The sequence below is a fragment of the Denticeps clupeoides genome, chromosome 15 (genome assembly GCF_900700375.1).
Source record: "Denticeps clupeoides chromosome 15, fDenClu1.1, whole genome shotgun sequence".
Lineage (NCBI taxonomy): Eukaryota > Metazoa > Chordata > Actinopteri > Clupeiformes > Denticipitidae > Denticeps > Denticeps clupeoides.
This window is the reverse complement of record NC_041721.1, coordinates 770442-794363: the sequence shown is the minus strand read 5'-3', so window position 1 is coordinate 794363 and position 23922 is coordinate 770442. Positions and strand designations below refer to the sequence as shown.

At 48.5% G+C, this 23922-nt stretch overlaps 2 protein-coding genes across 3 annotated transcripts; one reads left to right on the top strand and one right to left on the bottom strand.

Annotated features, from left to right (window-relative positions):
• Positions 1-4444: 4444 nt before the first annotated feature.
• LOC114765155 (glutamate dehydrogenase, mitochondrial) lies at positions 4445-15886 on the top strand. Its single transcript, XM_028955241.1, has 13 exons — positions 4445-4945; positions 7704-7784; positions 7870-7925; positions 8768-8831; positions 9508-9602; positions 10179-10358; positions 10687-10824; positions 11000-11137; positions 13246-13326; positions 13449-13572; positions 14025-14116; positions 14451-14513; positions 15316-15886. The coding sequence occupies exons 1-13, from the start codon at positions 4546-4548 to the stop codon at positions 15433-15435; spliced, it is 1632 nt and encodes a 543-aa protein (XP_028811074.1). The 5' UTR covers positions 4445-4545; the 3' UTR covers positions 15436-15886.
• Positions 15887-18030: 2144 nt separating this feature from the next.
• Positions 18031-23167, bottom strand: sncgb (synuclein, gamma b (breast cancer-specific protein 1)). 2 transcript variants are annotated; one of them, XM_028955245.1, is made up of 7 exons: positions 23118-23167; positions 22557-22734; positions 20838-20879; positions 20623-20750; positions 20501-20518; positions 19638-19679; positions 18031-19299 (listed from the first exon to the last, which is right to left on the bottom strand). In XM_028955245.1, exons 2-7 carry the CDS (start codon positions 22675-22677, stop codon positions 19291-19293), a joined length of 360 nt encoding a protein of 119 aa, XP_028811078.1. In that variant the 5' UTR covers positions 22678-22734; positions 23118-23167; the 3' UTR covers positions 18031-19290. The 2 variants fall into 2 exon arrangements, with proteins under 2 accessions (XP_028811078.1, XP_028811079.1); XM_028955246.1 differs by lacking the exons at positions 20501-20518; positions 23118-23167 and having other exon boundaries at positions 22557-22914.
• Positions 23168-23922: the final 755 nt, after the last annotated feature.

The window sequence follows — 23922 nt, the reverse complement described above, 5'->3', positions numbered from 1 at the left end:
CTGTTGGCTCGGACTCCCCGCGTGCACCGACCCACTCGCTCCGGTTTCTTCATCACTGGACCATTTTCTGACCACTGCAGACCAGGATCCTCCCACAAGACCTGCAGCTCTCAGTGGCTCCAGGACACCATGGGGACAAGGAGAATCCAGTGAGCGGGTCACAGCAGAACCGGTCCAACCAGAAAGAGCCGCGGCCAGCAGTGGAGATGTTGGCATCACAGACGAGCTGATAACCCTGGTGCCACAACCGGAACTTCTCATGGCGGCACAACAGCGGCTGCACGCAGAACATTAGGCCGGTGGTGCAAGGTCAAGAGCTGCAGAGGGGACAACATTGCAATACAAACATCACATCCACCCTGTCCCTCTACAGGCATCCGTTGAAAATTACACGAGGACCCATGGGGTCCCAAAAAGGGGTTTATGAAGGTTCTTTAATCCATTCTGAACTCATATGTGACACCGGCCATGGCAGGCTTACATATATCTTTTATCAATGACACATTTTAAACGTTGTCTAACCTGTTCTGTCCATCTTATCAAGACTACATTCCTGTCATGACGTCCGAACTTTTAACCTTAAATAGTCACAACAAAGTCTGACAGCAACGTAGCGGGTAACACACTCGCCCGGGTTCAAACCCCACTTACTACCATCATGTCCCTGAGCAGGACACTGAACCCTGAGGGTCTCCAGGGGGGGACTGGATAAGGGCGTCTGGTAAACGCTGTAAATCTGAATGTAAATCTACGCGACTGAGCGGCCGAATGAACTTTTATCGCACTTCCTGCAACATAAAAACAGTTCGGCCGTTTATGGGTTAAAACGTCGTGCACCTTTTTATCCTCATCTGCATATGGTTTTTAATAAAACCTGTCTGCCACGTGAACGTCCGCTGTCCTTGCTGAGCAAGGTGGGACAAGGGGGGGGTTCAGTCTGATGAATGCTGTCGTGGAGCTGCCTGGAAACGGGCACGGCGCCCACAAGGTGGCGCTGGCGTAGCACGCCCTGTCAACGCCGCAGCCGCACGGGCCTGCAGCACGACAGGACGCCGTGAACAAAATGTCCTGACGATGACAGTGTCCGGCGTCGTGTTACAGCGGCCATGACCCCGAACCTCCAGGCTTCCCACAAGCCCCTGGGAGGCTGCGGTGCGTCAAATAGAGCCGAGCTTCTTTTCCTGATGGAGAACCTCCTGTGGCCAGGGCAGCACACGTGTGTCCAGAGACAGGGGGACAGGGACATCATGAATGGCGTCCTCACAAGGCCACACGCAGCTATTTTCAACCAGGCACATGTGCGCGTACGAACATTCCCCAAAGTTCAACTTGAGGGTCTTTCCTGGAAAGGGAGGGGAGGCGGGTGTTAATGAACAACTCGGAGGGCGTCGTCCGCCGGGGAGCCAATGGCGAGGCCGCGTCCGGCCCGTGAAACACGAACGCGGTAAATCATTTGGGGCGGGGAGGCGGTGGGGGCGACCCCACGTCTCATCGCCAGCCACGCCAGACACACGCAAGAAAGCGGAAAAGGTCGATTTCCAGGCTCCACAGGTTCCTCGGGCGCGGCTGCACCCTCAACTACATGAAAAAAGACGAAATGTTCTCACTACAGTGGCAGCCGGGTTCGCTTCATACTTTTTACTTTTCATTTCAGACAAACACATTGATTCTTTATACTGACTTCGCGTTTTGGAACGATTGCATTAAAAAAACTGGCAAAAATGGCAAAACTGGCACATCATTTACATTTACCAGACGCCCTTATTCAGAGCGTCTTACAGTCAGTAGTTACAGGGACACTCAGGGTTAAGTGTCCTGCTCAGGGACACGATGGTAGTAAGTGGGATTTGAACCCGGGTCTTCTGGTTCGTAGGCGAGTGTGTTACCCACTGGGCTACCACCATCCTATATACGCAGGGTAGTACATAGTTACAGGGACAGTCCCCCCTGGAGACACTCAGGGTTAAGTGTCCTGCTCGGGGACACGATGGTAGTAAGTGGGATTTGAACCCGGGTCTTCTGGTTCGTAGGCGAGTGTGTTACCCACTGGGCTACCACCATCCTATATACGCAGGGTAGTACATAGTTACAGGGACAGTCCCCCCTGGAGACACTCAGCGTTAAGTGTCCTGCTCAGGGACACAATGGTAATAAGTGGGGTTTGAACCCGGGTCTTCCGGTTCGTAGGCGAGTGTGTTACCCACTGGGCTACCACCATCCTATATACGCAGGGTAGTACATAGTTACAGGGACAGTCCCCCCTGGAGACACTCAGCGTTAAGTGTCCTGCTCAGGGACAAGATGGTAATAAGTGGGGTTTGAACCCGGGTCTTCCGGTTCGTAGGCGAGTGTGTTACCCACTGGGCTACCACCATCCTATATACGCAGGGTAGTACATAGTTACAGGGACAGTCCCCCCTGGAGACACTCAGGGTTAAGTGTCCTGCTCGGGGACACGATGGTAGTAAGTGGGATTTGAACCCGGGTCTTCTGGTTCGTAGGCGAGTGTGTTACCCACTGGGCTACCACCATCCTATATACGCAGGGTAGTACATAGTTACAGGGACAGTCCCCCCTGGAGACACTCAGCGTTAAGTGTCCTGCTCAGGGACAAGATGGTAATAAGTGGGGTTTTGAACCCGGGTCTTCTGGTTCGTAGGCGAGTGTGTTACCCACTGGGCTACCACCATCCTATATACGCAGGGTAGTACATAGTTACAGGGACAGTCCCCCCTGGACACACTCAGCGTTAAGTGTCCTGCTCAGGGACACGATGGTAGTAAGTGGGGTTTGAACCCGGGTCTTCCCGTTCGTAGGCGAGTGTGTTACCCACTGGGCTACCACCATCCTATATATGCAGGGTAGTACATAGTTACAGGGACAGTCCCCCCTGGACACACTCAGCGTTAAGTGTCCTGCTCAGGGACACGATGGTAGTAAGTGGGATTTGAACCTGGCTCTTCTGGTTCGTAGGCAAGTGTGTTAGCCGCTAGGCTACTACCCCCCTACCAGCCACACCCATCAGACATGAATACGGGGGTGAAGACGGTGTGTTGCGGGGTGGGGAGTCTGCGTCTGCTCTCAGGCCTGCAGGGACCGGTTAGAACTTCTAATCTTATCTGGCGCGCAGGGTTCACGGGTCGAGCCGAGGGTTTCACGCTCAGCACAATACACATCTGGATCCACTCCACCGTCCTTTGTTCCCTCATAAAGATCACTGGAAGCGGTTCACAGGCTACGGATCTGCAGATAAGCGGCCCTGATATCCCGGCGCGGCCCTGGTGAGCTCGGTAGCCTTGCGGCGACTGTCGCCGTGGCAACCTCTGCGTCGGTGCAGCTCGGGATTTTTCTGTGTTTTATTAATGGTGGGGCAACGTGCAAATAAGTCACAGGCCCGTTCCACGCCAGACCCGGTGGAATCATTAACTCCCAAATAATCGGTGAACTCGTGTAACCGCGCATTATAATTAATGCTATCTGTTTGGAGATGTACCTTGATCACGGGACATCTGACTGAGCCAGAAGCCGCAGCCTCGTGTCAGCAGCTTATTTATTAGGGACTGCAACTTCTCCACCTTATACGCCGCATCACTCGTTCCACATTTTATGTCACAGCCTCATTCCAAAATGGAGTAAATGCACCTGATGCTGCGAAGAGGAACGGGCCAAACTGGCCAAAGGTGCGGCGGGCTGGTGGCATCATATTCAGATAAACTTGAGGCTGTAATTCCTGCTTCTGTATATATATATGTGTGTGTGATTTCTCAAGTAAACCTTTTGATGTTGTCATTGTGGGGCGTTGTGTGTAGAATTCTGAGGGAATAATGAAATGAATCCCTTTTGGAGTAAGGCTGTAACATAACAAAATGCGGGAAAAGTGATCACTTCACTTATAAATAATGCACGTATGGAGTAAATAAAGGTCAAAAAGTGTTAGAAAGTGCAGTTGTTCTAAAAGTGTGAGTTAATGTAACAATTATTGTATTCATTTAAGTCACACATCACCTGACATTATTATCATATATTATTGTTAACGTCCTTATTGGTCCACAACGGATGTGGGATCATATTGTGTATGTTGTTTGAATGTTTGTACTTCTAATTTTATTGCACGGTCGGTCGAGGACGAACATCATCTTAATTAAAGAAACCCAGCAAAGCAAACAAATACATTTTATGGATGCAATTCAGCATGAAATGCAATACAAGTTTTTTGCATCTTACCAACAGTAACTGTGAAATGGTGTAAATAGTGTAAAAGAGATGTTTTAGAAGAAGTGGGCGTCGGTCTCTGTTCCTCGGACGTGTCTGGAGCGTTTAATTCCATGTTCATGTGCAGAACATTTGAATGCGGGCAGGCCCCGCCCCTCGGCGCGGAATCCCCGCCCCCGCCCCGCCCCTCCGCCTTTTAAAGCGCCAGCGCGGCCGGCGCGGAGGCGTCATTTCCCCACCGAGCGGGCCCAGTTGGCGACCTCCTCCCGGCCTCTTTTTTTTTTATTTAACCGCCGCCGTTTTTAGTCCTTTTTCGGTTTTATTTCGTCCGACATGTACCGGTATTTCGGGGAGCTGCTCAGCCGCGGCGCCGGCGGCGCGCTGGCCTCGGGGTGCGCCGACGCCGCGCTGCCCGCTTCCGCGTCCCTGACGCGGCTGCGCCGCTACAGCGAGGCCGCCGCGGACAAGGAGGACGACCCCAACTTCTTCCGCATGGTGGAGGGCTTCTTCGACCGCGGCGCCGCCATCGTGGAGAACAAGCTGGTGGAGGACCTGAAGACCCGGGAGACGCCGGAGCAGAAGCGCCACCGCGTCCGGGGCATCCTGCGCATCATCAAGCCCTGCAACCACGTCCTGAGCGTGTCCTTCCCCATCAAGAGGGACAACGGGGAGTGGGAGGTGGTGGAGGGCTACCGGGCCCAGCACAGCCAGCACAGGACGCCCTGCAAGGGGGGTGAGTGGCTCGAGTAGCTCTCAGATGATCAGGAAATTTAGGGGGACGCTTCAGACAGGCCTCAGGTGGCCACCATGATGAACGTCAGGTTGCTAATTTGGCCTTTAGGTGGAGGTTCTTCTTGCCTTGACACAAGTCGGTCTGAATTTGGACGATTGTGACATGGTTTTAATCGGCGTGACCAGCACCTGTCGGTGCCGCTGTCAGGGTTGGATGAATGAACCAGGGCGGGGTCAGGTTGCTAATTTGGCCTTTTGGTGGAGGTTCTTCTCGCCTCGTTGACACAGTCGGTCTGAATTTGGACGATTGTGACATGGTTTTAATCGGCGTGACCAGCACCTGTCGGTGCCGCTGTCAGGGTTGGATGAATGAACGAGGGGCGGGGCCCTTGTTCTGGCAGGTGGGCGTGTCTGGGAGCCGCCTCCGTTGGGCTCAGGAGATGCATGTGAGGTCGTGCTCTGGATCTAGAGGAAGAGAAGCCGGTTTGGTCTGATGTTCAGAGGATGTGAGACCTTGCACAGAAGGACCACACACACCATCATGATGTCCACGGTACACCAGGCTTCTCAAAAAGAGTCACACTCCACGGGGTTTGCGAGTTTTCATCACTTACGGCATTTACCAGACGCCCTTATCCATAAGTGTCCTGCTCAGGGACACGTTGGTGGTGAGTGGGGTTTGAACCTGGGACGTTGTGATCTTCTGGGGTCCAGCCCACCAGGCTACCGCCGTCCACATCGTAGCTTGACGTCGACGCCCACTTTACAGCATGAATTGAGGCCTCGTCTCTCAGCCAGAATGTCCTCGATCGGGGTTTAATGATTTATTCTCGGTGGCCTCTACCCGGTATTACTGGGAACCCGTGGAACCGAGTAAAGAGGTCCAAACGACAAAGTACAAGGTCGCTGTTCCATTCACCCGCCATGTTACGTGGTGCCCGCAGGTGAAGGTAAATATGGCGCGGGAGGGGCTGTCACCGGTTCTCAACTGAAGACGTACACGGTACCAGAACAGAGGTCAGGCCGTCGACCAATCAAATTCAAACTAGTTCCCATTCAACCGGCGTAAATCAGAATATTTATACTTTTAGGATGGGGGGGGGTGAAGTTAAACGTACTTTAGCGACATTTTGCAAAGAGCGCTATTAAATGGTCTAAATGTCTAGCTGTGACTCCACCCCTTACAAATCCTCCCAGAACACATTACAATTACGCAATTCAGGACACTTAACGTCCCCTCGCATCTTTAAATTGGTCCTGAGGCATGTCCAAGGACTATTTATTGTGTACGATATTACGCTGCCACCTACTGGTCTGGTGTACGCATTGCAATATGGCTGGAGAGTGAAGTACCATTCAGCAAAATATGTGGCACCAATGACTAATTTCTGTGGGAGTTGATGGGTTCATGCAAACCTTTTATTTTTCCACTCAATTAGCACTCATGATGTCGCTTTGTATTTATTTCACAGTATAATACAATATAATATGATTTACAGCATTTACTAGACGCCCTTACCCAGAGAGACTTAGTCAGTAGTTACAGAGACAGTCCCCCCCCGGAGACGCTCAGGGTTAAGTGTCCTTCTCAGGGACATTAGGCGCTACATTATGATCTGATATTATTTCATATTTAGTGGACAGACAGTTTTCATCACGCTACTTTGCTGCTGTCGGAATCCTTCGCCGGCTCTGCAGGCCTCAGCAGCGTGTAAGTGGTGTTTGGTCACGACCTGCTGGGTGTGGCCTTGGTTTATGCCGCGCACCCCCACATGACTTCCTGTAATGCTGAGATGATGTCATCGTGTTTGCGCGTGACACTGATTGGTCGGACCCCCGGGCCTCGACTGGAAATTCTTCATTAGGATTCATGGTGCAGTGTGTACACACACACACACACACACACACACTTACCATGCATGCATGTAGTTCCACAACCTTCCACTCTCACCCGCACCAAGTAACAGGACACCCATGTTAGTGTCCCTTCTACACGACTCGTCCCCCGCTGCCTGGGATCTGCTGCGTCACCCCGCCCCCAACTGCGGTCAGGGGGAAGCCTGGCACGAACCAGTCTGCGCCAGTCTGGCGGCCTGCTGGAAATAATCAGAGTTAAAGGGCCAGGAGCGCTGCAGATACACGACCCCGTGCTGCTGGAACCTGGCGATGGACCCCTCGCGGTTTATTCATTCGGGGGTTCTTCTCCCCGCAGGGCGTGTACTTGGTCAACCGCTGCAACAGAGGAAATAGTTTATATAATGACTGTCACAGAGACACAAGAACAATATACATCGAAATGGAATTATACCAGATAAATATTGCTCTAATTTAGTGGTTTAGTTGTACCAGTTGTACCAATATTCTCTACATCTCGGTTGCTTATATCCATGCTTGTATTAACAATATTAAGCTATTATTATTATCGTTATTGGTGACTTGCAGCTGCCCTCCATGTCACTGTTGGTAACATAATAGGATGACGTTTAAAGAAATGCCCCTGAGTGACATTATTTTGGGACCCCTCTCAGCCAATCAGAATGCCCGGTTGACTCTGTGGTGTAGTCCTGGAATAGAACCTGAAGGTCTTGGCATCTGCTGTTTGTAATGTGCCGTTATTCAAGGATTATGTTTAATGTCTTATTGTTAATTTGTCATATATACATTATTATACTAACTTTTCAGATTTTAATGCATCTGGCTGAAATGTTCAGGACGATCATAACATATTTATATATATATATATTTTTTTTTTTTTTCAGGTATCCGGTACAGCATGGACGTGTCCGTGGACGAAGTCAAAGCCCTGGCGTCCTTGATGACATACAAGTGTGCTGTTGTAGGTTCGTGTCTGCAGGGCGCGTTTTCTGACGTGTGGGCGGAGCTTCTGAGTCCTTTCTGAATGTACTTTATTTGTTTTTATAACAGATGTGCCATTCGGTGGAGCCAAAGCCGGAGTGAAGATCAACCCGCGGAATTATTCTGTAAGAACCTTTGTGCACCCACAATGCATTGGGTCCACTGGGGTGTGGGTGGGGCTGTGTGTGTGTGTGGTCGACGTGCCGAGTCAGGCCGACACCCACACACCTCAACGTCACATTACTATTAATACACTTTCCTGCAGATACATATTAGAACGCTTCATTCTACTCTCAGCAGCATTTAAAAATATATATAAACAAAATAATAATATTAACTAATTTATAAATGGGAGTAGACTTTAGAAAGCTTTGGGGTTTTTATTTTGCAATTTTTAAATGTTTTAGTGTCAAATGATTGTAGATTCATCTTCAAATAGGGAGAACAAGAGCCATAAATTCAAAACTGACAGTCATTACGGCCTCCACGAGAAATAATTTATCAAGGCGACCAAGTATATAGAATATATTATTCTATTCATAATGTTTCAGTATTTAGGGACCTTAACATATTTTATAAGACTGCTGCAATTATCTTCTCGATCATAATAATACATGATAATAGGGATTTTGCAACTGTAACATTGTAACTGTAACTGTGCTTTATTGGAATCTGTTCTTTAGAACCTTTTAAGTTCTTGGAGAGTGAAATGGAACGATATTCAGAACATAACAAATAATAATTTTTCTGAGCTGCTGGTCATCAGTAAATTCCCAGTTTGCTGATCATGATGCCACTTTCAGTCTCCTGACTGGCTGCTGATCTGAATAAAACCGCGCACACACACACACACACACACACACACACACACACACACACACACACACTCTGTCACGTCAGCAGAATGGAAGTCTCATTTCCCCCGGAGAGGACATGGTTCTAGTTTTTTGCGTTTGTCCCCGGCCAGGACAACGAGCTGGAGAAGATCACGAGGCGCTTCACCATCGAGCTGGCCAAGAAGGGCTTCATTGGTGAGTTGTTGTCCTGGTCCCGCCCCCCCCCCCCCCAACTGACCTACTAAAGTGAAAGGGACACCACGCCTCCAGGGACGCCCGTCTTTATCTCCGTAACATACAACATAAAGTGATTTTTGCAGAGAAGGAGAAACGTCTCCAGTTTTAGACAGACAACCTGCTGGGTGCTGCATTTTAAAACACACACACACAATATTCTAGTACCCACATGCATCCAGAGCAGACTGCTGAAGTGCCTTCCATCCTGTTTACTTCACGTGCTGCCACTCTGGGAAGAGGGGACACGGTGAGGGACATTGTGGTGTTGGGTTGCCTGTGCATGCCTACTCTCTAGGATATTGTATTATAATGCAAATCTATCTGTGTGTGTAAGTGTGTCCTCCTGTTGGCATGTGTGTGTGTGTAATTAGACTCACCGCGGTCCAGACTCCGCCCCCCTCCATGCCGCTTCTTCGCTGAACCGGGGGGTGACTGTGGGTCGGTCTAAAAATAGAAGAGCGACACTTGATAAGAGTCTTTGTCCACAGACCAACACCAACTTACCTACTTTTTTAAAGAATATGCACCAAGAATATGAGGCCCAAGCCCGGTGCATTTGAATGGCTTTTCCATATGAACTAGTTTTATTACTTTTTTTATGGCTTTGGAATAGTTTGGTTTTTGTCCCTCTCAGGACCTGGCATTGATGTCCCCGCCCCTGACATGAGCACCGGTGAGAGGGAGATGTCCTGGATCGCGGACACCTACGCCAACACCATTGCCCACACTGTGAGTCTCTGGCGCCGCTGTGATTCGTGAATGAATTCCGACTGAAGATTCCCGTCAGGATCCCATGTTCGGTGTTACCGCCGATCTAGTCTGGAATGTGGTTGCAGGAGTTGGTATGAAGTGTTAAGAAGAGCAGATGAACCGCAGAGATCATCTTTCTCTTTGTGTGTTTTGTGATGAGATGGAGGCGGGATTTTAATGGTCCGGTCATTACGTCCCACTTGCGCCGGAAAACCAGCGTCCTGCCCGTCGCCATGGCAGCAGCATACAAGCGCCACTGATGTGACTCTGAAAGGAGTTCGTGTTCTGCAGCCAGGGTCCAAACACGATATCTCGCGCGCGCACACACACACACACACACACACACACACACACACACTGTAAACTGGAACACCGCGAGAGTCACATGACTCAGTCCGAACCTGTAAAATGGAATATTAATATAAATATTTTTCTGGCATTCGTCCTGTCAGAGGGATTTTCTCCCCTCGCCACTGTTGCCTCCATGTTTGGCTGAAGTTACCAGCCCACTTGATGGTCACGTGTGATTGGTCGTGTTTGTGTGCGTGCATGTAGGACATCAACGCCCACGCGTGCGTGACCGGGAAGCCCATCAGCCAGGGTGGCATCCACGGGCGCATCTCAGCCACCGGCCGCGGAGTGTTCCACGGCATCGAGAACTTCATCAACGAGGCCTCCTACATGAGCATGCTGGGACTCACGCCCGGCTTCGCCGACAAGACCTTCATCATCCAGGTACAGAGACGGCCAGAATATTTACCGTTTACGGGCGAATGGAGAAGAACTAGAGCTCCTCTAGTGTCTCACACCCACCCAGCAGCGGCAGATGCGGCAGGATTAACGTTACGTCCGGAATCTGCAGGGATCAAGAGGACCGAAAAGGGCTTTTCTTGGAGAGACCGGCAGATCCGCAGGGTTACTGTTCCTCTCATTAGAACAGGGATCTGCTGCAGTGCTGCACTAGAACCGCTCATGACCGCTAGCGTCCACAAGGGGGAAGCGGTGATGCACCGGTCCATGGACCATGGTGACCTTTGGTCTGTGGCTCTGCTTGTCCCCGCAGGGCTTTGGCAACGTGGGTCTCCACTCGATGCGCTACCTCCACCGCTACGGGGCCAAGTGCGTGGGCGTCGCTGAGATCGATGGAAGCATCTGGAACCCCAACGGCATGGATCCCAAAGAGCTGGAGGATTACAAACTGGTGAGACGGAGTCTGGTGTCTACACAATTCATCTCTGACTAGCTTGTAAATGAGATGTTCTGGCCAGATATGCGTGGATTTCATGCCATTGATCATGCAGTGGTGCAGAAATGTGTTTCATGTCGATGTTAATGCTATTCGCACACGGTGAATGAACATGAAAATAACTCCACAGCAACATGGCACCATCGTGGGCTTCCCCAACTCTCAACCATATGAGGGCAACCTGCTGGAGGCACCGTGTGACATCCTAATCCCGGCCGCTGGGGAGAAGCAGCTCACCAGGAAGAACGCTCAGAAGATCCAGGCTAAGGTAAAGCTACACGTACCCCTGGGGTGGTTAAAGACGAAAGCTGCGCTTTCCCGTAACTTCAAATGGTGCAGAACACAGTTACGGTCAGATGGACCGTTTATGGCCACCAGTGAAAGTGAAGTGAGTGTCATTGTTAAACACTGCAGCGCAGCACACGGTGAAACGTGTCCTCTGTATTTAAGCCACCCTTGGTGAGCAGTGGGCACCATGACAGGCGCCCGGAGAGCAGGGTGGTAGTAGCCTAGTGGGTAACACACTCGCCTATGAACCAGAAGACCCGGGTTCAAATCCCGCTTACTACCATTGTGTCCCTGAGCAAGACACTTAACCCCAAGTTGCTCCAGGAAGACTGTCCCTGTAACTACTGATTGTAAGTCGCTCTGGATAAGGGCGTCTCATAAATGCTGTAAATGTAAATGTAAATGCAGTGTGTGGGGACGGGACCTTAATCAAGGGGACCTCCGACTGCTAGGCCACCACTGCCAGTTGAAGAAACCCCATCTAGAGCTGAATTTAAACCCCTAAAAATGGAATCCCTGATGTCTGCAGCTAGTCTTGAGGTGCAAACTCAATTTTACCTCATCCCAGAACAGCCAGCCGTGAATCTAATCTCCTAACCACTGACCCCTAATGCTCAACCTCTGACCTGATCTCTGGTTTTCTGACCACTAACCCCAACCTAGAGCTTGTTTTAATCTCTAAATCCCAGAATGCAGGGATTATCACAGTACTGAGCCGATTTTACAACGTGTTACAAACAGATCTTGCAATTGATGCTTTTAACATAATGTATAAATTAATATTTTATTAACATTTTATTTTAATTTCAATCTAATGTCTTTTTGACCGTTTAAAAAAAAACAAAAAAAAAAGTCTTACATCACATTAAAACACTAAATTAAAGTCTGATTTTGAAACATCCAGATGTTTATGTATTTTTAGACCAATAAATAAATAAACATAAAATAAATAAACAATAACTCGGTAAGTTATATTGCTATTTGGTGTCTTAAAATGAAGCACCACTAGATGGTTTAGGTGCCTTAAAGATCCACTGACATGAATTATTATTATTCTTTTTTTTTTTTTTTTTTTTCCTTTTATTTCGGTCTTGTTGGTCCCCTAATTCTGTATCTGACGTCTCTTTCCGAAATTCAGCCTTGGTGCAGAATTACAGCCACATTCGCAGAAATAACATCAACACCGTTCACCAAACACAATTTTTGGTACAGACAGGAAGTTGTGTCTACGTGTTTCCAGAAAACCCCCCAAAAAAACCTTTGTGCTCATTTTTACATCCAAACACCGAGCGACTGCAGTGCTTCAGACGTTTGGAAGCCATGACGGTCGGTGGAGATAATGTTTTCGGGGGGAAACAGGAGGTGACCTTTCCATATCCGAGCATCTAAGCTGCCGCTCTCTGGACGGTGAAGCATAACGACCAAAACACTCTTTACCAATATCACCATTTCTAGCCACTGCAGGACCATAAACAGGCTCAGGGAACTCGTATTAATGTTAAATCATCTTTCATGTCAGGGGACCTTAAATAAGTGAGGCTTTAAATTTCCCCATCAACCCCCCCAGAATAGATAAAGGAATGCGCCAGTCAATATGGCATCATGACCAACTCCTTCTCCGTGACCTCTGACCCCAGCTACTGTGTCCTGGCTGTGTCTCCGCAGGCTGCGTTGCAGCTTATGTAAGTTGTTATGTAACGTGCGGCTGCGCAGCTCGTGCTCTGGGCTCGGAATGCGCGCAGAACTCCGGTTTCTCCGCTGCTGCTCGTTTCCATTTTCCATTCATTTCATTTGGACTCTGGACGAATAAACAGCCTGTCTGGGGTAGAAAACAGCCGCCCCGTCCTCTCAGCACCAAGATGACCTTACATAACGCGCCCCAGTTTAATCCCGTCTCCGTTTAATCCACTTCTGCTCTTCATTCATTTTCTCCGTCACTGACGTGCGGAAATGGAGACTCGTTTAATGATGTTGGATAAGAATAATACTGCAGATGGGTGTCATTAAGATTAATTTGGGATTATGCGCCTGTACTTGGGGTGTTTTGGTGTCCGTGCGTCTGAAAATATTTTGCTGGTTTGTATGCAGATTATTGCAGAGGGCGCCAATGGTCCCACAACACCTGATGCAGACAAGATCTTCCTGGAGAGGAACATCATGGTCATCCCGGTAAGTTGCTTCAGAACCGTTATTTACCAAATTCATGTCCAGAGTGTGGACGTGAACGTTCATTTTACCAATTATTCGATGCTTAGATGACTTATCAGCCCTTCTTGATCTTTTCCATGCAGGACATGTATCTGAATGCTGGTGGTGTCACAGTCTCTTACTTCGAGTGGCTGAAGAACCTGAACCACGTCAGCTATGGCCGTCTGACCTTCAAGTATGAGCGAGATTCCAACTACCATCTGCTCAGTAAGTCCAAACTCGCACAGAAGGGGCTGCGAGTCCCAGGTTCGAACCCCACTTACTACCATCGCGTCCCTGAGAGAGACACTTGTCTCCAGGAATGTAAAGGAGTGAACTGCCAACTGGCACGAACTGAAGTTTCAGTCCTGATGCATACCATGCATATTATTTCTGGTGAACATTAGCTTCTTCTCCCAGCCTGTACTGTGTATCTGAGCGTGCACGCTTCAGGGGAACATCACAGCTTTTCAAGTTGGACATCACGTGTGTTACCTGTATTCAGTGTCAAATAGAATATCCGCTTTTTTACACCCAATACAACCTGACCCTGTTTGGTTTGGAAAGAACAAATCTCGCTGCAAAAGGAGAAAATCCTTTAATGAAAAATGCTTATTGCACTGCTTCGTTTAAGCTGTAATAAATGGACTCATCTGGGTTTGTGTCGTTTCTGCCTTCAGTGTCCGTGCAGGAGAGTCTGGAGAGGAAGTTCGGGAAGCAGGGTGGTCCCATCCCTGTGGTGCCCACCGCAGAGTTTCAGGCCAGAGTAGCAGTGAGTGTCTCTCTCTCCCTCTCCCCCTCTCTCTCTCCTAAAATGTATTATACGCCGAGTATTTACTTACTGCTCTTACCGAAGCACATCAGGGTTCTTTTCACGCACAACAAACTGTTCATTTACAAACCTGCCCACCAACAGACACCTGACATAAGCATAGACTTTATAAAATATGTATATTTCTTTAAGTACGTTTCATTAATGGAGCACAATGTTCATTTTAAAAACTTTCATTTGTCTGCAACATTACAACTAAACATACATATATATATAATATTTTTAATTCATGCGCTTCCTGTGCGTGTTATAACGTTGATGATGATGTTTCCAGGGTGCGTCGGAGAAGGACATCGTGCACTCGGGTCTGGCCTACACTATGGAGAGATCTGCCAGGGTAAGTTGCAGCTCCGCCCACTGCAGTCGTTTGCTGACGAATTAAAATAAAATGTGCGTGCCTGTGTGTGTAATTAAATTGCGGTTGAGGCAGGTGAGATACGGGGACTCCGCCCGTGCCCTGGGCTTGTGTGAGTCTTTCACTTGACATGATCAGTATGTAAAACCGCTCGCTCTCTGGGGTCATGTGTGCGAGGTGGTAGTAGCCTGGCGGGTAACACACTCGCCTGTGAACCTGAAGACCCAGGTTCAAACCCCACTTACTACCATTGTGTCCCTGAGCAGGACACTTAACCCTGAGTGTCTCCAGGGGGGGACTGTCCCTGTAACTACTGGATAAGGGCGTAAATGTGGGTACAGTTCTGCTACGGCGTACAGGAACTCGTCTACAGACCTGGGCAACGAATAACACCTTCATGTCTACTTCAGACAATCGTGTCTTATTCTTTTGCATTAAACTAAAGGAGCATTAAAACTTTTTAAAGCATGAGGGTCGTTAAGCAACAACATTCGTTTCTTATACAGCCCATAATCACATACAGTACGTCTCAATGGGCTTTGACAGACCCTACAGTTGACCCTTCTGCACACAAGGGAAAAACTCAGCTCGTGTTGATGAACATTCTACTAATTATGGACATGGCATGGATTCAAACCAAATAGAAGGTCTCCTACTTTCTTGGAAGAACTCTGGACCTCAAAATTGTGCTGCGGTGGCTTTTTGAATTAGAGGGAATCAGAGAGAATTAAAAAAAAAAAAAAAAAAAAACGTGTTTCTTTATTTTATTTTTTTTTTTTTTCAGCAAATCATGCGCACAGCCAACAAGTACAACCTGGGCCTGGACCTGAGGACGGCAGCATACGTCAACGCCATCGAGAAGGTCTTCAAGGTGTACAACGAGGCCGGCCTCACTTTCACATAATCGCCCCACCCCCTCCATTCTTTTCCTCTCTCAGCCGTCCATCCCTCCATCCGAGCGTTAAAATCATATCCGCCTCTCTTCCAAAGCGTTTTTATTAAAGGGTTGACACCACAAGCCAGAGCTGAAGATGGCGTCCTCGCTGGGTTCTTACCTGTTCTGTTCGAAAGCTTCCACCTCATACTGCTGAAAATATCCTGCCGTAGCCGAGAAAATCAACTTCAGTCTGTTTAGTGTTGTGAGACTAGAACCCGGCGCCCAGGTACAGGATGCCCATGTCAGCGTCTCACTTTTTCTACTCGTTTGACGTCCAGTCTGGGACGAAGTTCTGTTGAGAGTCTATAAGGGAACAAAACGTTGTTCTGTGCAGAATCCTGCTCATAATGTGTTTGGAAAATTGCTTTGAGAAATTTGTATCGCCTTTTTGTTGAAAATAAAAGAGGACAAAAAAAGATCTGGTCTCTTTACGTCTTTTTTATTTTAATGAAAATTGACAACTGATAAATGTACAGACGATGGACAGTTGAATTTTATTTCGTGTCCTGTAGATTCCGTCTCAGGAGACGGGACTCAAGGTGAGGAGCTACGAGAGAAGCTTCTTTCCGAACGCCACGGCCTGGTCCGCGGCGCTGTCTGTTGCGGCGTCCGTCGCCGCGCCTTTCACCGCGTTCCCGACCATGTCCCCGATACCTGGACAGGAACACCGAGTCTCTCTCAGTACTCCAGAACGCTGCCGTCTCACAGATTTAAATGGGTCTAAAATTCTTTAAAGTCCTGCAATATAAACTCCCATATCTACGTCTACATCGAATATATATATATATATATATGCACAAATTGAGATTCAACACAAATTTATTAATATTGTCACCCTCTAAAATTGAGCCACTTTACATTCTGCATTAATTTAATCTGCGTTTTCAGGCATTTCGTTAAAAAGAGTAAAAGTAACTGGCTGGGTCGGCATTTTGTTAGATCTTCACCTTGTCCTTTCTTCTCCTGCTTGGGTTTACCCATCATTTCACCAACCTTCTCTTTAGCAACATCAGCTGTGGATAAAGAGTAAAGTTCATTAGAATAAACTGCATCACCCACCGGACTTTATTGTCTGAGGAGGAGAACTCACCTGCTTTATCTATCATCTGGTCCACCTGTCCACCAGCACCACCAGCACCCTTCAGAAAGTTCATGTCGACTGTGTCTGGGCCGTCAGCAAAACACCAGCAGAAGTGTCGGCGGGGCTGAGCTTTTATAGACACTGGGACGTCCCCTGCAGCCAGATCCGACGGGGACACACCCTGTCGTGAGACGGGTTCAAGTCCAAACAAACCTGTACCTGTTTCTCCCACACTTACTGCGCCCTGTGATGCGGTTCTGGAGACATCTGAAGACGTCGGCGTATTCACAGGGCGCGGGACGAAAAGCCATGACCTGGTTAGAAGTATGTTGACCTCTGACCTCTTCTTTATTGTAAACATTTGCCCTCTGGTCTTGACGAAATCCCATAATCGAGTGATGTGCATCATACATTTAGCACAATGGACAGGAGGTCTGTCATTCCTCACGAGGGCGGCTCTTTAGGCGTGACTGCAAACACACGCTTTGTTGTACGACTGAGACGTGTCCCCACTTCACAGAAATGATATAACATACCATACAGACGCTGAAAGGGGACCGAATGGGACACAAGCGCAGGGCAGTGGCCGGACCTGCCAACCCTGAAGCTCACAATCCGGCACCAGGAACCGAGGAACCAGCAGAGCAGGAAATCATGATGCATTACGAATAAGCTGGACCAGTTTTGACGAATATTACGATTCTCTTCGTTTGGCAGACACGCCCCTTTCGGCAGCAGTAGGACGAACGAGTTTTGCCTGGTGGGTGTGGAGGAGACTCCACATACAGGTAAGGAGAGTGGGGCGAGTTAGAGCAGCGCAGGAACCCACCTTGTTGTGGGATATCGTGACTTTTCTGATGTTTCATTTTTAACATTAAACTTGCAGATCCTCCGAACGTGAAAATGTGGTAACTTTTTTTAACATCTCAGTACGTAAAAATACATAAAAGTCCATGAATTCAGGCAACATTCCAAACCGTATTGTACATGGTGACGGTCAGACGGTCGATGTCCTGCTCGCATCTGTACCGTTTCATGTCCTCGTCGGCTCGTGGTCTTGTATTGGGGCGTCATCGTTTTCCACTTTACTCGAGGTCATTATAAAGTGAAGTGATTGTCATTGAGATACACAGCAGCACAGCACACGGTGCACACAGAGAAACGTGTCCTCTGTATTTAACCGTCACCCTGAGTGAGCAGTGGGCACCATGACAGGCGCCCGGGGAGCAGCGTGTGGGGACGGTGCTTTGCTCAGTGGCACCTCAGTGACAACCTTCTGATTACCGCTAGGCCACCGCCTCCCCAAGTCGCACGTCCATCCATTCCCACCGTCGCCGGGACACATTTTCACCGTCGGCAACAGTAATCTTATGTAGTATTACGTGCCGTTTACTTCTTCATGTGCGTATGAACATGTGCATCACGTCAGTTGAAATGTTCGTGTGCATTTCTGCACATAAAAACCACGCCCACTCCTTGTGTCCGATTTCAACAAAACTCTTTATTTGACTTGACCATTTATAAAACCAGCTCGTCTGCGTCGACGCCAACTCACTGTGACGTTCGGTGTGTGAGTGTGAGCGGGGGGACGTGTGAGCGGGGGGACGTGTGTGCTGATAAGGCAACATGCAGTCTTGGATTTCCAAACACTTTCAAATAAAATGACACGCCGAGACGCTCTGTCGTCGATACTGGACCTAAAGCAGACGAAAGCCCTAACCGAGAGGGGTGGGACACACTGCTGACTGCATGTGACGGGGACAGGCGGGTCCGGTGGACGGCAGAGGTAAAGCACAGGGCCAACGAGAACCGCACACGGTCCCTTCAGGTTGGATGATATTGCTCAGGAACACCGCGAAAAGGACACAACTCGGGGACGCTGTCTGCCACGGGGACACCTAGACACACACCAACATTACAGGCATGCAATAAGGACGGAAAAACGCTGACGTCGCTCATCAGATTCACATTGCTGTGTGCAAGACGGCCGCCCTGCACACGTAGCACCAAAAGCACCCGGCGGGAAAACCAAGCGAGCGGCTTCATGCTGAACGAAACGCGAGTGGAACGTTGCTACATCACGAGATTTATGTACAGACCGTTTCAAGAAGCATTGCTGACCCCCCCGGACTACCAGTTAACCAGAGAAAAGAGACCGGGGGGACAGGGACGAGCGGAATGTTACGTTTCTTACGCAGTTCAAACACAAACACCAAATTCACAGAACCAAGCTCCTGCTACGTGCTCGAATGTAGTAAAAATGGAACATATATATTATATATATATATATTTTTATATATATTGCTTCCTTGTATATTTCCAACACCAATGCAATGTTAATTTTAAGTCATCAGAAATCTCCTCCATTCTCTTTGTCTCCTCTTGAAAAATGAGCTTGAAGCTCATCCGAGGATCGTGTGGAGTCATGTTCGTTATGCATACGTGTATATGGTTATGTGTATATGTAGAGTTCTTGGCCCCAGGGCTGAGGAGCAGGGAGGGGGCGGGACGTTGTGCAGAGTAGCGGCATGGTGACACCAACACAGGAAACGAAGGGGCGGGGTTTCAGAGCCACACCGAGCAGTTGGAGGCAGAAGATGGGCGAAAGTTCTTCTCAAGTTTGGTTTTCCGAATAGTCACAAAAAAGATCGTTGTCAGGAACATCTGGTGGTGGAGGCAGCTTGGGGTGGAGCTCTTGGGGTCAAAGGGCGGGGAAGAGCATCTGGAGCCCGGCGACATGATTAATAGCCCTGAGACAGTAAAAAAAAATCATGGCTGTAAATTTCTTTTATTTCAAATATATCGTTAGAGAAATAACAATAATAAATATTAATAATTGGGCCTTTTAATGTAAAAACACAAATATGTATATTTAGAATTTATAAATATCATTATTAATATTAAATACTGTCGTAGATTACTATTTTAATTCATTTAGTTTGCTCTTAAACGAGAAGCTGTAATTCTGGATAATAATGTTACATTGTAATACAATGACAATATATTTAATTAAACTATTTTAACTTTAAACCTACTTAAACTTAATTGATCTACGTGCCAGAAGTAAGTGATCAACGTTTAGCCTCACCTGTCCTCCATCGCCGCCTTCCATTCCTCCCTGGAAGTCGGCCTGCGGGCAGACACAAAGAATCAGAGCCGCACCCACTGCTGCACTGCATCATGGGAAACCGGCGCACTACAGAGCACTCCTTTTAAAACAAGCCGCCATTCTGTTCACTTCTCCTCCAGAGGAGCATGCAGAGATGCATTACGGTTCTGTCTTCCTATCATCTATATATAGAAGTTGCAGACATGACCATGGCTGACTGGTGGATGATGGCGATGAGTTTGCAGGATGGCGTATGATTCCATAAAGGTGGAGGATAACGGAGAGCTTTTCATCGCCTCGCCGCTTGTGCTTCCTTTATTCTCTCCTTTTATCTCCATCTCGCTGTCTTCTTTGAGGACATTATGAGCAGCAGCACGAGCAAGAGCGCACCTCCCCGCCCTCAGTCAGCCGTCAGACGCAGAGATGCCCCCCCCCCCCCCGCCGCAGCCATTTTCTAAAAATAGGCTCCCAACGTGCGTCAAGATGCATTCCTGCCCAGACGTTCTACCTCCACACAGGAGTCCGAACGACTCCTACATGCCTGCGGCTACAGGCTGCTGGACATGAAACCGGCATTTATAAAAGCATGATGTGCTGACCTCTGACCTCTGCGGAAATGACTGAATAACCCTGGGAGGTGAATGGGGATGACTGGCTTTATCAGGGCTGTTCTCAGCTTTTTTTAATATGACAATGCTTAGCACAGGTTAGATATGCAATCCTGCAGCCCCCAGCGCATTGCCAATCCTGCAGGATGCATCCTGTTTTACGTCCAGGTACGAGTGCATTGTTAGTGGTGAACTCGACATGCGTAAGCCCCACCCATTTTCTCCCGCTATCACCTCGTACACGCCTTCTTCCTGTTATGGCGGGAGAAGCAGGAGACCACACAACAGAGCAGGTTTAGACACGACACACCACACAGTTTGGCCTCAACGTGCTTCTAAAATGGAGACGAACTCACCGGATTGACCAGGCCGGTCGACGCGGCGACGTTCTCCACGCCCTCCACCGTTTTCTGAGAGAGGTCGTTGGCGCCGGCGACTGCCGCGTCTCCCACTATGTTGGCCTGGTCGGTGGTCCTGTTGGCCACTGGAATTACCGAGCGGAGACGTTTTTTAATGTTCTAAGTGCTCCGTATGCGTTACACTTGATTACTTTTCACTTCAGATACTTTACCTGTATTTACACCGGACACAACTCCCTCCTTTGTCTTTGCACCTGGTGGGAAAAAGACAATTTAATCTTTTCATCGTTGTTAATGTGTTATGGTTATGTTTTAGCAGTTAGCGCACGTTAGCACACCTCAATTAGCACAGATATGCTAATGAGTTGGTGTTTGTTTTGTGTAAATTTGTGTCCCTTAAATTTATACTTAAAACGTTTCTTCATCACGGTGAACATCTGGTGGCTGGAACCACATCAACATTTTAAAATGAGCGAACATGAACGTGCTACGCTGGTAGTATGTCCCAGAAGTCCCAGGTTCAAATCCCACTTACTACCATTGTGTCCCTGAGCAAGACACTTAACCCTGAGTGTCTCCAGGGGGACTGTCCCTGTCACTACTGACTGTAAGGCGCTCTGGATAAGGACGTAAATGTAAATGTGCTACTACATAATGAACCCAGCTACGGCTAAAAAGCTACAAGTCTTGTTTGTGTGTATTTAGTTATATTCTTTTATAGTTATATCCCGTCAATTTACGATAGTTGACATCTGGCTATATTTTAGCCATTTTGACAGTATATTTGCATCTCTGAATGAAACCAAGTCTAGTTAGTCCAGCTACAGCGAATTCGCTTTTTTTTTATATGTACTTGATGTTTTATTATCGGTCTACCTCAACCAAGTCATGTTAGTGCCGTTAAAATACAGTTTTTTATACAGTGGTCAACCGGCTAGTTTGAGCAGCTCAAGGCAGAACTAGCTGAGTGGCTGGCTGGGACGAGTGTGTTTTAACGGTCGGCGGGCCGGTGGATCCGGTTCGGCCATTTTATGCAGCGCCCTCATAAAGAGAATAAAAACCGGCGACGTTTCCACCCTCACACCCGGCACCTCACGGCCCGGCTGGCCGACTGAAACACGGTTACGTAACGAGTGGAGAGGGATGCAAATCCGGGATGATATCACGTTATTTTATTTTATAAGAGGCTGTAGGAACACGTGTGTTTGTGTCCCATGCGCTCTCCTCCCGTTACACCACCACTGCACCGTGACCTCAGGAGGGGTGACCTTGGTTGGAGAGAGGTGCATTGTGGGAGAAGCCCACTGCTCAGTGCAGCGTGTCGGGATTAAGATGGCTGAACGGGCCTCTGCAGCGAAGCCCTGTGCCATTTTTTAACCTTCATATTCCCACCTCACGCTCCAACCTGACTTCCTGTTCTGCAACCCCCTCCCCCCGCCCGTGGACTGTGACATAACACCTCCCTCTGCATCCCTCCCTCCATCCCTCCATCTTTCTCTCCACCAGAACAGTTAGTCATCGCAGCGCTCACACACACAGGCAAGCAAATCCTGGTGCAACACACACACACACACGCGCACGCACACACACACACACACACGGCGGGGCGGGAGCTGAGTTATTGCGGGGGTGGGGGCGGAGCTTGATTGCTGCAGTGCTCAGCTGATCTTTAGCCACCCCATCTCACGCACACATCATGCACAGCATGAATAATGATAAATATCTGGCCGCAGGTTAAAATAACCCGTCTTCCCGCCCCATGGAAATATAAACAGAGAGATGTAGATGTTTCAAGTGACGCTGTTCCCATCGTCACCAGCTGTCACGCAGACACGGACATGAAATATGCATCGTTCTTCGTCATGCTACAGCACAGTCCGCCTCCACGTCCTTCCAATAAAAAAGATCTGGCCAGTGACAGGTAGACTCACCCACGTACATCACCCCCTCCTTGGTTTTGGCGGCGGCCTCCTCCACGCCCGCCTTGGTCTTCTCCGCCGCGGCCACCACGCCCTCCTTGGCCATGGAGAAGCCCTTCATCAGTACGTCCATGCTGGGCTGTGTGCTGGGATGCGGGTCTGCTGTGGAGCTGCTGTGTGCTGTGGGTGTCTGTGGGCAGAGCTGAGCACTGTGAGGTACGGGGGGAGAGAGGGAGAGAGGGAGAGAGAGAGAGAGAGAGAGAGAGAGAGAGAGAGGAGCAGGCGCACAGGAGCTCTGGATGCAGAGGCACAGAACCTGCAGGATGCTGCAGAACCGTCATTCAGAAGAACCTTTACATTTATTATCCTGCAGAAACTGAGAGTTCATTTCAGTAAAATGGAGAATATTACTAATATTATTAGATGGAATCAGAAGCTGCTTGTGTCTCGTAGCCCGTATATGATCCCACAACACGTAGACAAAAATAACAGCAAGTTAACCAGATCTTCTCATTTGAAGGTGATCAATTTAAAAAGCTGAATCACGCTCACTACACACACCAAATTACACACCTTTAACAAGTGCGACGCCACTGGCTGCCCTCCATCCACCTCGTCCTGTTTCCTGGCTGCTGATTGGCTCAGAGATATGGTGATGAAATAAATACATCGACGTACGGGAAGGCCGGCTGCTGAACAAGATCATACTGGAGCTTTTTCTATGTCGTATATATCCTGACCGTGCACTTTAATAAATATAAAAATTCCCAGAATTATGGCACGGGAACCACCTTTCTACATATTTATTGGCACGAGGATCAATATTCAGGCTCCTCTTCAGTTCACACACTACAGAACGTTTGTAAAGACACATTTTCTCCGAGCAACTTTAACAAACCAACAAAAAAAAAACCCAGAAATGATTGTATTTGGTTGGATGGAGATGACAGGTCCACCAAGCAGCCAGAAAACCGGCCTGCAGGATTTTAATCTTGAAAGCCAGATCAGTCTGGAGATAAAGGTGTTGTCCATGGTGAAGACCTTCATCTCCTTGCACTTAGATCACCATAACTCGCTCTACATCGGTCTAGATCTAGATCTTTCTAACCGGAACCGAGTGGCATGACCACTTTACTTAAACTTTAGTTTTATTACTAGTTTATAAACGCACCGCCATATCTTAATGTCACAATGCCCCACACACTGTCATGGAGTCCACCGAGGTCCCCTTGATGAAGGTCCCGTCCCCACACGCTGCTCCCCGGGCGCCTGTCATGGTGCCCACTGCTCACCAAGGTTGATGGTTAAATACAGAGGACACGTTTCACTGTGTGTCACGATCACTTCACTTTCGCTTTTATAGCTCGGCCCTTTTAAC